The sequence below is a fragment of the Ptiloglossa arizonensis genome, chromosome 12 (assembly GCF_051014685.1).
Source record: "Ptiloglossa arizonensis isolate GNS036 chromosome 12, iyPtiAriz1_principal, whole genome shotgun sequence".
In the NCBI taxonomy this organism is placed as follows: Eukaryota; Metazoa; Arthropoda; class Insecta; order Hymenoptera; family Colletidae; genus Ptiloglossa; species Ptiloglossa arizonensis.
The window spans coordinates 11,369,839-11,385,215 of NC_135059.1; the positions used below are offsets into that span (position 1 = coordinate 11,369,839).

At 37.0% G+C, this 15,377-nt stretch overlaps 1 protein-coding gene and 1 long non-coding RNA gene across 3 annotated transcripts; one reads left to right on the forward strand and one right to left on the reverse strand.

Annotated features, from left to right (window-relative positions):
- Positions 1 to 1,990: 1,990 nt before the first annotated feature.
- On the reverse strand, positions 1,991 to 13,426 carry LOC143153147 (uncharacterized). 2 transcript variants are annotated; one of them, XM_076324029.1, is made up of 6 exons: positions 13,120 to 13,426; positions 8,984 to 9,049; positions 6,067 to 6,132; positions 5,842 to 6,004; positions 4,535 to 4,886; positions 1,991 to 4,016 (listed from the first exon to the last, which is right to left on the reverse strand). In XM_076324029.1, the coding sequence occupies exons 1-6, from the start codon at positions 13,409 to 13,411 to the stop codon at positions 3,834 to 3,836; spliced, it is 1,122 nt and encodes a 373-aa protein (XP_076180144.1). In that variant the 5' UTR covers positions 13,412 to 13,426; the 3' UTR covers positions 1,991 to 3,833. The 2 variants fall into 2 exon arrangements, with proteins under 2 accessions (XP_076180144.1, XP_076180145.1); XM_076324030.1 differs by lacking the exon at positions 8,984 to 9,049.
- On the forward strand, positions 11,298 to 15,303 carry LOC143153148 (uncharacterized). Its single transcript, XR_012993725.1, has 3 exons — positions 11,298 to 11,468; positions 12,253 to 14,549; positions 14,659 to 15,303. It is a non-coding gene; the product is annotated as an uncharacterized LOC143153148 (long non-coding RNA).
- Positions 15,304 to 15,377: the final 74 nt, after the last annotated feature.

Consider the following 15,377-nt stretch of genomic DNA (forward strand, 5'->3'; position numbering starts at 1 on the left):
ATGGTGCCACTTCAAGAAACATCGATGATCTTGAATCATCGAAAGAAGAAATGGTCGAGAAAAATTGTTTCCAGTCGCTCTAACCATTCCGAACAATTTAAGTTTGACCTGAATAGTTTTTATTACATAATTCAGGTCTTACTATTCGAATAAACAACCCTCTATATTTTCTTTCGGTGCATTCATAATTAAATTGATGTGCTTTAACTGTTCGTTAAATATCTTTCAATTCGGAAATTCGTATTTTGTATTTATTTTTATACTCGTGAACAATATTCTCTTTAATATTACTTACTACTAACGAGCCACATATGCATAAAATAAATTCTAATATGTAGAAATACGTACGCATTGGTTATTTTCGATTAGGATATACTTCTCTATAGAGCACAGAACTACTCTGATTACATTCAACGTCCAAAATGAATATGTATCCGCCATTTTGCTATTCGTAAATGCCATAATTTCAACCACAGAGTTCCCGAATGAACATTAGCCAATGGCAGAATTAATTTTAGACTGGTTAACATTAGCAATGAATTCATATTTACAAACATTAGTAGTTTGCAGTGCCTAATAGCACGCAAGAATATCTCGACGAAATTATGCTATTAATCAGAAATGTAATTTAGTAAATTATAACAACTTTTGAACTATTAAGTTTAGAGCAAAAGTATCTTAGTACTTTTTTGTAGAGATTGAAAAACTGCATCGACTGGTCTAGCCAAAACTATAGGCTTGTATTTTAAAAAATGGTTCAACTGCATTTTCCAGACACATCGATGTATAAAAATGCATATAATTATTTCCTACATATGCATTATTAAATGCCACTTAATTTTCCTTCGTGAAATTTATTCGTGTTTGATCGTCTTGAAGATAACTACAGCTTGTCCAAATTGTGTTGGACACCCTGTATACAAAGAACAATTAACCATTACCAGAGACATTTCATTATCGCTTCAAAAAAGGTCAAGGTGGTAGAACGTATCGTTTAAAAGTTACACATAGGTTTGTTATATTATTTAAATGTATGGTCGTGGCCTCTTGTTGCTGCTGCACACATACAATGTTGAGTTGCGTTGATTAATCGTGACAATTGAAGCCACGATAACCATTCGCGTAATCTAGTTACATTACAGTAAGCGCTATCTTCAAGCCGGAGCAGTGTTATCATCATCATCGATTATCGCAGCACTAATCGGTGATAATCATTATATTGTATACAACTGCGCAGTACCCTGGTCCAATCGCTGATGAAACGGGACATTTCTGATGACTTACAATTTTATCAGGTCATTTACAACTCGATGAATGTCAAATTATGTGCTTCGTATAAATATTATGTGCTATATAAAAAATATGAAAGAGTATATCGTCAAACATATATATACACTGCAACATTACAAGAAAGTGTACTCGAGATCTGTGCAGTATGCAGTTTACTGTCACGAGCTTGTATATCGATACATTCGACATAAAACTGCAAACGGTTAAACATGTAGCATTAGTTGTAGTAAATGGTTCGAACGATTTCATTTCCTTGTCATAATATTGGAAATAAGTTTTTGCAATTAACGAGTATTTAGTAATGCATTGTAGCTGCGACTGAAGCAATTATTAAATGGCACTGACACGATGGTAAAACGGTATTTAATTCAAGGACTGGATACTTTCGCTCTCTGAAATGAATTAAACATGGGACATAACAACTTGATCCCTGTTAGGAGACGGTTGAATCGATGCGCCAGAAAATAACATAATGCGCTTCGAAAAAAATTTCTCCGAAATGTTATAAAATGAAAACTGTAACTCTGAATTTGAAGTCTACCATTTCGATTACAATACTTTTCAAGAAGAAATAATAATTATAAATTGATCTGTTGAATTACACAGTGCTCTGAATGAGAAGTATGATAATTCAGGATCATTTGAGGACGAAGAACGTGTTTGGATCTTTAGAAGAGGGGAACAAACTCACCATCAGAGAAACTGATAATACTTCGTATATTTCCAGTATGGTATAATACATTTTTCAAAAAATCATTAGATTATTTGGATATTTCGTTAGGAGAGCGTCCAAGCTTCGAGAAATCTTCTGGTCTCAAGCTCAAGTAAAGATTGTTAAGTAACATTACAAATTTATGACCGAATTAGAGAATTTCGGATGAAAAAAGAGGCTATAAATTATTATAGTCCCTACGTTATAGACTATAATACATTATAGATTACAATACATTATAGCCTCTACATTATAGACTACAGTACATTATAGTCCAGTGTTATTACTACAACCAGTGTTTCCAGAACCATGAGACTGAAATAAAATAAAAACCAATCACCTGTACAAATTAATTTTAATCAATACAGACACTATATCTTTTCAATGTTCGATACACAACATCATTGCAATGTTTCCTACAGCTCCCATAATTTAAGAAACGTTCAAAGTCCAACAGTCCTCGAATCACACTTCACAAGAGTTTCTGGACTTTCAACTTACAACACGTTAAAAGAGCAATTTTCGAACGAAACTCAAACTCTCTCCTGTTCACTGAGCAATGTTTTGTGTTTTACACTACAGATTATCACGCATCCCCTAGATACTACGTCATCTTACTATAATAATATTGTTATGATTTTCTATCGAGGCGAATTCGCGGTCTACGATGCTAAACTATTTTCGAATCGTTAATTTAAGTAGTGCCTAAATGTACTAATTTTTATTATGAAATTTGTTATGTTGCATTAATCGTTGATAAACTGTTATGCACATAAGGTCGACTGAACGCTTTTAATAGACTCGCATACTTTCAAACTTGGTACTGTTCCCAAATGTATTGAGTGCACGAGTGGAATTCTTTCAGAAGCGTACCAGTAGAGGTTGCTGTCCAGTATTTAAACAAAAGTCAGAAATAATTTTTGGTGCATTAATTATTAAATTGTCATTTCCTTACTTATTAAACTCTGTTCGAGTTTAAATGAAAACTCATGCGGAAAGGGGTTAAATTGATCAACAACAAGACATTAAAATACTTTTGTCTTGCGAGTTTCCCTACAACCTATATCACTATAGTATTTATATTAATACCTTACTGACAAGCAATTACTGTTTCTCTGAAACAGAATTGCTGTATAATAATGCAGTGAATTGCATTTGGTAAAAAAATATATATATCTTTTTGGCAATAATATAAATTCTTTGAAGTAATATAATAAATTTTAGGTCATAGTTGAATCGTTTAATTAAGCAAGAAAATTTCTTTTATCTCTAATTTTTACTGAAAATCTAACCAACACGTATGAATCTTCCATTTGAAGATCACAAGTCTAACGAATTTATACGCAGAAATTATCATTATTTAACCCTTCCTCGTTTATATTTTATTTATAATCGCGTAATATAGTCCATGTGTAAATAGAACACCTAAAAGTATTCAATGCACCTACTCAATAAACGTGACTAACAAATTTCCAGACACGATGCACGATGAGTGTTTAAACCTAAGCAACGTATTTAACCCTTAACTGCGGGATGTCTAAGAGACTCAACACGATACATTTTTTATTATTTAAATAGAAACATTTTCCTTTTCTTCGTAGTTCTTTATATTCAATGTCTCATTTCTATATAACAATTAATATCAGATGGATTTTGTAAATATTTTACAAAAATGTTGTCCGGTAGACTTTGTACTCTCGCAAGTGTCAAAAAATTCAATATTCGTAGTTAAGGGTTAATATAATTCTATTCGTCGAAAATTTTAATTTAAAAGTCGAGTAATATTTGCATTAACGATTAATTTCAACAACGAGGGGATACAGGAAGATCTCTAAGGCACCAATAAGTGCGCTAAATCTGGGATTTCATTTTGTCCCACGAGAATAGTAAATATGTCCTTCATGGTGAGATGATGAATGGTCTCGTTAACTCTGCCTGCTACGTAACTCTGGATACCTGGAAGTACGCTTGGTTTAATAATGTCCAGCACCTTTGGCGTGAGTTCCTGAAAAACCTATGAATAAAGAGATACAAAATCAATTTCGCTCCGTCCGCAATATCGTTTGTTCGAGAACAATTTTCCTTAGTTTAGAAAAATATCTGTGCACTGTATTTCTGTTAATCCGAAACCATTGATTTTCCAAACCGATCACGTAGATGTTAAGAAACCACAGTATAAATTATAGCTCGCTTTAGATCGAATTAGCATTAAGTCCATACATATTTTGAAAGTTTGCAAAAATTGCAAAACTTACGCCACCAATCGTATTGTACTTTGCTCCTTTAATTCTAAACATCGATTCGTGTAAATGCGCGGCCATTGTATTATTTTATTTCATGATTTATTAATTACACGGTCACTGTAAAATTATTTGTCTGCGGGACTTTCAAGCCGGCAAAATAATCAAGAAATGCAATAAAAAGAGAATTAACTTTTCGGTCACGTAACACGTGACCACACCTCCCTCCATCCTTCTCATCGAGAACCGTCAAGGTCAAATAACAGCACGCATTCGAAAACAATACTCTTACCTTGCTCATTATCCGACTAAGTTCCTCGTCCTCCATGAAGTTGCCCAACTCCATGTCAATCGAGCTCAGCGAAAAGTCAAGGTAGAATGTCTTTAGGTACATTCCTCTGGAGTATCCCAGCACACTGTTCACGTACAGATTAAAATCGTAGACGTCCGCTTTGAACGGTCCAGAACCGTTCAGGTCGAGCATGTTGCCAATTTTTCCAGATATGTTGTAAATACCTTCGGCGTACACGCGTGGAATGGTGATATCGGCAGTGATCGTCGGCCCGATTAAGGATAATTTTGCCTTGTTGATCACAAATGTCGAGAGATTGTGTATTATTAGATCCTCGATCGTTAACGACACACTGGAAAAATGAATTCGAACGACACTTGAACTGGATCCGATCGAGAATTGGGAAGATCGTTCTTTTTCTCAACGCGTTACATCCCAGACACGCTACATGTACCACCAAATCGTGTTTCCAAAATAAAATGCTCGCTCGAGCATCGAATGCGTTCGCACAACGTGAGCCAAATAAGAATTTCAAGGTTCGAAGGACCATCTGCCCCAATAGAAGTAACTAGTCGAATCAAATAAGATAACGCAAACTATACTTCGATACGAACAAATCTTCCATAGTGAAACTACTACGAAAGCTAACTCATCGATTACTTAGATACGTCTAAGTGAGTGACAAGACGATAGAATCGAGTCTAAAAACTACAAACTGAATCCAATCGAAAGTACCAATTAATTTATCCGACTCGAATCGTCCTGCCAACTAACTAGATAACCACAAGTCATCGTTGATATCAGCTCGGTCCTTCCTACCCTTTCAAAACAAAAGTGGGAAGCAATGACCAAGCGACGATTCGTGGCAGCCTAGAATACCATCAGGGTTAATCAAGAGTCAGCCATGATTGGGCTTAGAAAGGAGTGTCGTTGACAGGGTGCTCAAAATGCACCAGACCTGGTCTGGAAATTCTCAACACCTGGAAACTTCCACGACAACACCACGCTAGGACTCCATGTACCAACCGTGCCAGGAGCCCACTGTGCAATTAAAGGTGAAGTATCTTACGACAGGGCAATTACCTATCGTATACTTTGGGCTGGACAAGATTACGTTTTCTAATGATCGGTGACAGGCCCACACCGTAGCCATTCGAACCTCTCTGGCAGATCCAAAGCACACGGGTATATACAATTGACGATACAAGCCTCTACAGTAACGAATCGCCATTACGTAAACTCTTTTACCAAGTTCCCGATAGGACTCAATCGTTCTACAATCATCCGTGGGAACATTCGAAACTTACTTTCCTATTTCCGGATTGTCGATGTCTATGATGATCTCATCAAGCTGGAGGGGCTCGAGTGGCGGAAGCCCTAGTTCCGGCATCTCGTATCGCATCCGACCGCGAAACTTCTCCAGGAACCTCCTCAGCTTGAACTCGAGGCCCTTGGACGCTGCACTGTCGACTATTCTTTCGTCGATTAGCCCGCGAGTTACAAAACTTACGGCGTCGATTCGTTGTACTTACTAATGCCGGTGGTCACCCTGGTCGCATTGATTAATAGGTTCCTCGGCTTCTCCACCGCGCTGCTGACTGGAAAAACAAGAAACAACCACGGTTCACTTCCTATTTTCCCTCGTCACGTTCGTAATTGCCTTTAGAAAAGCGGTGCAGCTAGCTGTCGTCTAGCGACGGGCTCGATACGTCTTGTATTCTTAACAGGGAGTTGTCACGAAAGAGAATAAATATATCGATCGTAAGGTAAAAGAATTCTTTGACGGTAAGAGCAGAAAATAAACTCAATGATACCAATGATTTTTAACAATCCGTTAGAAGTTTACCTTTTAAAAATCCAAAGACTGATCAAAGTGGAGAAGACATTTTGGACTTTTTCACATGATTCGTTATGCAGTTTGAATGTCAAGTGGAATAGATTGTCAAGTGAAGACTCTCGAGAGTCCAGGTTTAAATCGACACATCGGTATAGCTGATCCGGTAAACTTTGCCTTGGACACGATTAGAATTCGACCGACTCTGGCTTTAGGATTTGAGTCACATCTTAGTAGCGAGTTAATAATGTTTAACAGGTGCCATCTAGTGGTGAATGTACCAAACAATAGATTTTGATATTTGTATCATTGTAAATGTATCATCAATGGATTGGTGGTGTTTTCCGAATCTTTAATTATAAATAACTAAAATATAAGTATAATTCAAAATTATCGGAATAAGGTTCTTTCAATTCGATTTTCGTCGGAAAAACCTCTTCAAAGGATAAACAGTTAAATAAATTACTTCTGAGTTTCCGTAATTCCTTTTCAACGTTATAATTAGTTTTCGAACACTACTGTTTCTTGAAAAAAGAATTCTTTTACCGTGCGACATTTACTTTAAAGAAAAGTAAAATTAAGGATATATTTTACCTTATTTTACATAAAAATACTCTCCCAGTAAACACTAGAGTAAATTTGTAGATCCTTGGGCTAATTTTGAGCGAAGAGTATCATATGGAATTTAGAATCAATTATAAACGATGGCTTGATTCGAAACTACTTACGATCAAATTAACTAAACAAGGTACGTATGTATCATATATAGGACACGATGAAGACCAATTAAATTGTTACAACTAGTTTTGAGTTGAGAGAAGCAATCCTCTTCGCTCGAATACCAACCTTAGAATTTACAAACACAGTTTTGGATCTCTCGATGGACACTCGATTCTTACACTTTGTGCAAGAAACTTGAATATCTGTAATTGTTTCGATGAAGTGTCATATTGAACGATAGAAGAATCAGTGATCAACGATTTCAAAACTCTCGTTGTCAGAATTATCGAGACAACCGTGAGTACTCTTCGTCCTTTCCAGCTCCATTAAGACATCCAAACATTTCTACCTCGCGACCAACATGCTTTTGAAGCGATTAGGACATCTATGCATCTAATTGCTCGATGACTAGCAACGGAAATTAAATTGAGTGCCTATCGTTAATAGAGTCGTTGATGCGCAATGGAAGCTTGAACAGCCAAGTCAGCTAAATACAAGAAGCTTGTTAATAAACGACCGGTAAGATGTATCGTCGCGATATTAATCATGGCACTATGATTAATTTGACGGTGTTTTATCAAACGAGTCCCGCTTGGTGGTGAAAAATTGGTCAAGAGCCAGTGGCACGAGAGACACATGCCGTTCCTTCATCGATCTTTCAAGTTATTGTTTTCCATATTTCTGAACAATGTTCTTGACAACCGAACAGCGGTCCTTCCGACGTAAACATTTCAAAGCACAAACCTCGTTCATTCTCGCGAAGACTTCTTACATTACTCGGTCGCCTTAATTTAAAATACCTGTGTCATTAATTTCCCCCAGAACGGATCTCCCGTCTTGGAAACTAATCTGGCATCGTTAACCGGGAAGAGACGTAATTCATGGACTCTTTCGAGTCTAGGAACGATCAATTTTACCACCAGCCCGGGGCCCAGCTAATTGCGATTGCGTGTATAGCTCGTCCAAGTGAGAGTGTGGTCGTGGGACGCGCTTCGTGGATAGATGAAGATAAAAACTTTCGCTAGACCTGAAGATAAGTATCTGTTGGTTTTTTCGAGACCCTTGTTTGAGGTCACGGGCAACTGTCAGGCTCTAGTTACGAACCACACGATGTGACGGTGAAACATGACAAGGTAAGAAGCAACCGGAAGATCGGTATCAGGAGGAACTGGAAAGATGTCATCTAATAGGAATTGCAAATCGTGTTACCTCAGACGTTTCAATCGGTTTTGGAAGACCTACGACCGAGCGAAAATTTCTCGATACTGTTCGTATACTCCTTACACGTGGTACCACTGTGCGTTGCTGGAAAGACGATTAGCGAGGCAGCAGAGAACCAAGAGGGAGTCGATCCATCTAAACCCTACCTTTGACTCTCCGGTAACCTTCGATATCGAACGTTTGCTTCGTTCTACTTTGTCCCGAATTTCGGTTAGCATAACACACTGCTCGTTAAGAATACGTAGAGATGTTGACTGATCTACTACGACTGCATTCTCCCCATTTGTCAACTTTCCAGCAATGCAGAGAACAGTAAAGTCTCACCGTGTGCGAAAAAGATCTCTTCAAGTAAAATTTTTATCACTACTATCAGAAGGGGGATGTAATGTAATCCGATCTGCTGTGAAATATATATACAAGGGGAAACTAGCATATGCTCAATGTTGCTCAAAGAGGAGAGAAATTATGTTTAATGTTACTTGAATCCGTTTAATTCCACAGTTTATTCTACTCGTGATGACGTTTCTCCAGCTCCTCGTAGTACCTACATACCGTTCGGAGTTAAGATTAACGCTAACGTGACTTTGTCGAGTACTGTACGATAGTGTTGATCAACGACGAGAACAGTTGGAAAGCCGAGGTTTAAGACCTTTTTCGTACAATGTTTCACGTACTGTAGTCCGAGGCAGTGTCCGTCACGCGGTGTAACAGGTCTTTCTGTAGTTGCATGATTCCTGTCACTGCAACAGACGATTAAACGCACAGTTTCCTCTGGAACGGCGAACAGGTCTTCTCTGCGTGGTGGGACACGTGTGAATCGCCGGTTTCTGTGCACGTTTCGTTGCCTGTGCGAGCGACCATTGAAATTCAGTGAATTACTATAGCTTTTGCAGGAAGTTGGACCTTCCGGTGGACAATGGTTTCGTGAAACGTTAACTCCGGCAACCAATGCTGACGATTAATCGAATAGGGAACGAGCATCGAAAAATCGACCTATTAACCGCGTCGTGTTCGACCCCGAAACGTCCTTTGTGCGTATAATTACAAGTCTTCGAAGTTAACTCATTTTGGCCACGGTGTACACAAACACGTATTAATCGAATTTTAATGCAAACGTAGCGATTACGTTAAACGCAGACATTTTTTGGTAAACAAGTAAACGATTTACTTGAAAAATATTCTAATCGACGGGATGAATTTTTACTTTACTGTTCCGGCTATAGTGAAACAAAAAATATTTTGTAATCTGTAAAAAGGGATCTGATGAGAAATATTAAAGTATTTGTACAAGTATGGTCGTTACTTGTACACATTTTTAAAAATGTTTTAAATAATGGTTCAGAAAAATATTAAATCTTAGGTAAAACGGTCAAATAAATTTTCTTCGAAAAATATTGTATTGTATTCGTCTCTGTTAATTCATTGTACAATACGTACAGAATTACTACTTTACTGCAAAGAATAGTATTGTTCAAAACAGACATATTGATTCTTTCCGAACGAGTGCATTTATTAAATTTTAAGAACGAGTTAACTCGTCTTCTTCGGTTAACAAATTAAACGACTATCGAATTAATTAAATGAAATGAAATAATCTATCGATTGAATTAAGGAGAAATTGAACGAGTGATTGGTCAGACAATGGCACGACTTCAAGATGGAAGGTAAGAGTATTTGAGCAAGGATACACTTAACTATGCCAATAATTCAATATACCAATGATCGGTTAATGAAAAAAAAAAAAGAAACATTAAAAAGTGTGAATGGAAAATGCAAGCAAGAATACAAATACATTTACATGATGAATCATCCAATCAAATATTACGAATGACTATTTTCTAATAGTAGCGTTTGTGCTACGGTATAAAGAACAAACGAGACAATCATTCTCGCATGACATGCACGCTTTCTCCTCGTATGGCGTAATAAAGACGTTATAACAATAATAATGGCCTTGGTTTTGAAATATTTTTCATATCGTTAGTGTCATTATGCATTAGTTTACTGTTCGTTCTACGCCAAAGTGATCCCTTTTCGTGGTCGAGTTCATGGATCTTTATGAAATTGTAAACGATTTGAAAATTCATTCGTACACCTTGGTTTCGCAAAAATAGACGAGTCAACGATGTGGAAAACATCTTCTACGTAATATGAGTAATTATTACAAACCGCGAGTATCTTGAATCATCGCCCTGTAGACGATTTCGTTTGATAAAAACTACGGTTGCATTTTGCAAACGCATCGAGGCATTCGAAAGCAATATGGTCATCGAAAGACGATAGAATCGATACAAATCGGGCAATATATATCACGTTGCAAATTTCAGCTGTACGTTCACTTATGAGAGAACAATAGACAGGTAGAATTATCAGAATCACTCTGTATAAAGCAAGGGAAATAATTTCCACGAGGATCGCTGAAACGTTTGTTAAATTATCCGAGATATGTACGTATACATAAATTTACGTAATTCATTTTCAAGGTGTACCAACACGAGCATAGTAAAGCAATGCCTAATTGTTATGCTTCGAGGAACAGAAAATGTGGAACTCGTACAATGAATAGAACGTATATAGTGCAATGTATACAATGACGTTCGCTGAGTAAAAAAAAGTTACCACTGTTGTGGATTTAACTAATTTTTTTCGATCACGTGAGTCACGCGTTCAATTTACCATCTCCGTAATCGACCTACGTGTATAACTTTAATGACGACGTCGCCAACGAGAACTCGTCCAAAGATACTCAATTCACTTTCTTAAAACATCAGTGTACTTCGTACTGCTGCGAGACGTAGCTTGTTTCTCACAATTCTGTGTTCATTAAGTAATTGAAATCTTCTTCCCGGAATACTTCATTTTATCTTTGCAGAGAACACGGAAAAAGGTTTATTAATCTAACAACGTACTATTCTCTTTCGTATAGGTAAATTCACTATGATCAATTAGATACACGTATACATATGTATGTCCACAGTTTCTCGTGAAACGCAATAAACTCTTCCTTTCAACGGAGATAGATTTTATTCGAATAACAAACGATGGAAAAAAGAACGTACAGCGATTCATTTGAGACATCTCTTCGATGGAAGTGTTAAATTTTTATTTATTGGAAAGTTTATTTATTAGTAATTCTATCGTTCAAATTCAGCGAGTAATGTATGAAAATAGTTATTTACTTTTTATTTTATATTCGTTATTCGAAACTTTTATCTAGATACAAATTTTGTTCATTTATAAATATCAGGGCACTTCTATATCGTTCAGCTACGAATCACGTCGACGTAAAAATTTTTGCATTCGATGAACTTCATCACTGAACACACAGTTCGCTTATCTTTCACTCTAGTGTATTCGTTTTATTTACAGTAGCATTAATCGATCAAAGACAGTTGGAGAATCCTAACTACTGTTTGTTCTCGAACTTGACTTAATCGAATTCGCTGAACTCGCATTCTTTCGCTACAACGATCAAGGAAATATACGATCTTTGTTCGGAAAAGTTGAAACACCATTCCATTCGTCGATGAAAATCTGAATAAACCTAACAAAGCTAAAAGGAATAATGAATTTTTTTTATCTTCCATTTTGAAGTAAATATCAACTTCACCTTTCTATCGATCAAGCAAAAATTATTCTACATCAATTAGCTTCCTGTTAGTCGTGTTTTAACACTTCTATCCAATCAATCAATCAATCAATTGGACAAGCCCATTAACGTTACAATTTGTCCCATTGCCCTCTGCTATTATATCTGGCCCCCATATTTGTATCAATTAAGTCCTTTATCCTTCTTCAGCTTCGATCTCTTCGATCCAGCAGCCAAGAAAGTGCAAAATTCTTATCTGGATAAAAATTTCTAATAACAAATAGAAAGCTAAACAACTTTCGATGTTGTTGAAAATATTAATCATCTAAACTGTAAAATGAAATTATATTTCAGGTTATCTGGATAACCGTCGATCGAATAAATGTTACAAATAAATACTTTTACAAAGTTTGTATTCATCATCTATTGTGCAAATAAAATTCCCATCTATAGCAAGTGACCAAGGACAATTCGTCTTGTTTGGAACATATAAGGCAACAGAGACAACGTAAACAAGAGAGAGGAGATTCAAGGCAAGCTCTGATTTCTATTTGAACGAACGATCCAAAATAATAGGAACAAGGGCAAATGGTAAAAGACCCATGGAAGTTAACCCTTTGCACTCGAGAGGCGACTCTCGGTCGCCAATTGATGGACTGGAATTTTTTCTAATTTTTCCAAGTTTTCTAATTTTCCAAATTTTCCAAGTCTTCCAAGTTTTCTAATTTTCCAAATTTTCCAGGTTTTCTAATTTTCTAAGTTTCCCAAGTTTCCAATTTTCCCAATTTTCCAGGTTTTTTAATTTTTCCAAGTTTCCCAATTTTCCAAGCCTTCCATTTTTCTAATTTTTCTACTTTTTCCAATTTCCAAGGAAAACTTTAAAACTCGAGGTGAAGAATGTCTCGAAAGACATACAGAGACGCAAGATCCAAATTCTTACGTTTCATTTATAAAGTGTCCTCGAGATTTTCATTTTCCCGTGTAAAAGAATTAATCGAGCGCAAAGGGTTAAGTTAAACACCATCGATTCTTCTCTCTTCTCGTTCGAGTACAGCCTATCCATCGCTTCGATCTCTTTCAGGAGGCTAACACTTTTAGCCTCCCTGTACTTCTTCCCTTCACCTGGAGTTTCCACGACCAATTTGAACAGGTGTGCCTAGATCGTTTCGATCGAATAGAGAAAAGGGTCACGCGAGGACATAGGAAACGAAGAAGACTCACGAAAATTGGTCGCACTGGTAGCCACGTTCCCTATGCCCTCCAGAATAGTCGGCAAAGGTTCTTCGGATTGCGGATGGACCGTCTGAAGGGTCGCGAGGACCATCAGTAAACCGACACTTGCTGCCACGTGAAACTGCATGATCGTCGTAGAAAAAAAAGGACAGAGACTGTCAAGAATTGGCTCCCAACGTGGAGAATTTGTTCGCCAATCGGTTCGAACCACTCTCGAAGCAGCAGAAACACCGACTGACAAGCAACATGCCAGACTAGGCATCGTGAGCCAGGTAGCCATATTGAATTTCTCCTCCCACCTCTTCGTACACTAATGGATCAGCCACGTGTACGTGAGCTCGTCACTTCGAAGGGTGAACCCCCTTGATCCGGATCCGTAGATCGTGACCACGATACACTTGACGGCGAACAGGAAGAATAATCGACGATAAAAATCGTAACAGTGAGTTTGCTTCCGGTCACGAAGACTCGTAAGGCGGCCGTGTTGTTCCCGTAACGTTACGTAAGGGTTCTCGTTTTCTACAAGAGCATTTGTAAACTGGATATAGGTCAAATTTGTATCAGGTAACAACTAATAACGCTCGGTTGAAAACCGGTACCAATTTAAGGAGGTAACCATCGATTCGATCAACGATTTAGCGGTGATCGAAGAATAATTGGCAAACCGTGACGCGAACGAATCGATGAACTCTGCGAAATGAAATGAAATTGGTCGTTTAACGATATATATGGAGAAGAGTTACTGATGATCGGTAACAAGGAATTTTACGGTGTACTTAGCGTGAATTATGTTTCTCTTTCTGCGTATGTGGTTGGCAAACGGTTACATAAGTTGCTCGGTGGAAAAATATTACAATTTAGAATGTAAATGAATTGGAGTTCAGAAGATCAAACCTATGAGACATGCGCTTCTGTTTCACGTATTATTGCATTAGATGTGCAGTGATAGCAAGATCAGTGTCATTTGAAATTGATTAAAAAGGGCAGAGAGGGACTACGTTCGTGTAGAAATGATTTTTAATTTATTCACGATCAGAATTATTTTACGTTTAATTACTATTTTATTTCCCATTCCGATTTCATGTAATGATCAACAGTGTTCGCCAAAGCTGCATTTGTTTCATTTACAAACTCCAGACAATGCGTCTCGAATGTTACCGAAACAAAAATGAAATATTACAATCGTTATTGGTAAATAGGAAACAACCGATGCACAATGAAGAAAATAAATAATCTATGATTTATGGAACCTGGAGAACAGACGAGATATCAGATACGTTTCAATTTACGAGACTTGGAGTCACACGATCTTTTCAGATGTACCGACCTCATAAAAATTCAATGGCTTTCAAGAACCCTCTTCGTTTAGAAACGGTGATTCTGGAAACTGCATATATTCAACCGAATCATTGAAATTGGTAAAGATAAGAACTGCTTCGCACAGTGCTTTCACTCTCTCTTTCGTACTCTATTCTCTCTCACTCTCTACTACCCTTTCTAACTCTCTTTCTCTCTTTCTCTTTATAGACAAGACTATATAAAAGCAAGCTGCTGATGCGAGTGTTACTTTCGAGGCAGACTAGGCCACCAGAAAGTACAAGTAAACGGGGAAAGGAAAATACATTGCACAGCCTGCATTATGCACAGATGAGCATTATCCGAGTAAAAAAATTATTTAAATAGAAATATAATAAATGATACTTTATCTCCATCTGTTATCCAAAGCGTTCGAATAACCGATGTTTCTTTATCCAACAAATAACGAATATATTCCAAATAAATTCATTCGAAGAATATCAATAATTTTCAAACTCGAGAAAATTTTCCTTTATCTTCGAATACAGTTTTTATCTTTGTCCGCATCTTTGGTCGATGTTTATCTGAATAATTTGCTAAGTTTCACTTTCGAAAAGGAGCTTTCAATTTATATCAAGCGATACACAGTGGAGACGAGAAAGCGCATCCTAAGACGTACCAAACCATAAATTTAACTAAACTGATTAAGATCGGATGCACGTATATTTATTTCTTCAGGGATTTTGAGCAATTTTCCATCAAAAGAATTTTGCCATGTACAGTATAGGTAAAAATCAAGTGAGGTGAAGTTTTATAAATATGCCGGGTGGGATTAAACATTCCATCCAAACCGTAATAAATATTTTTGCGTTGTTAAAGGTGTGTGTAGTTGTGTATTATTGTTGTGGAAAACAACTCCTTTCCTGAATACAAGCAATGGCTTCTACAAC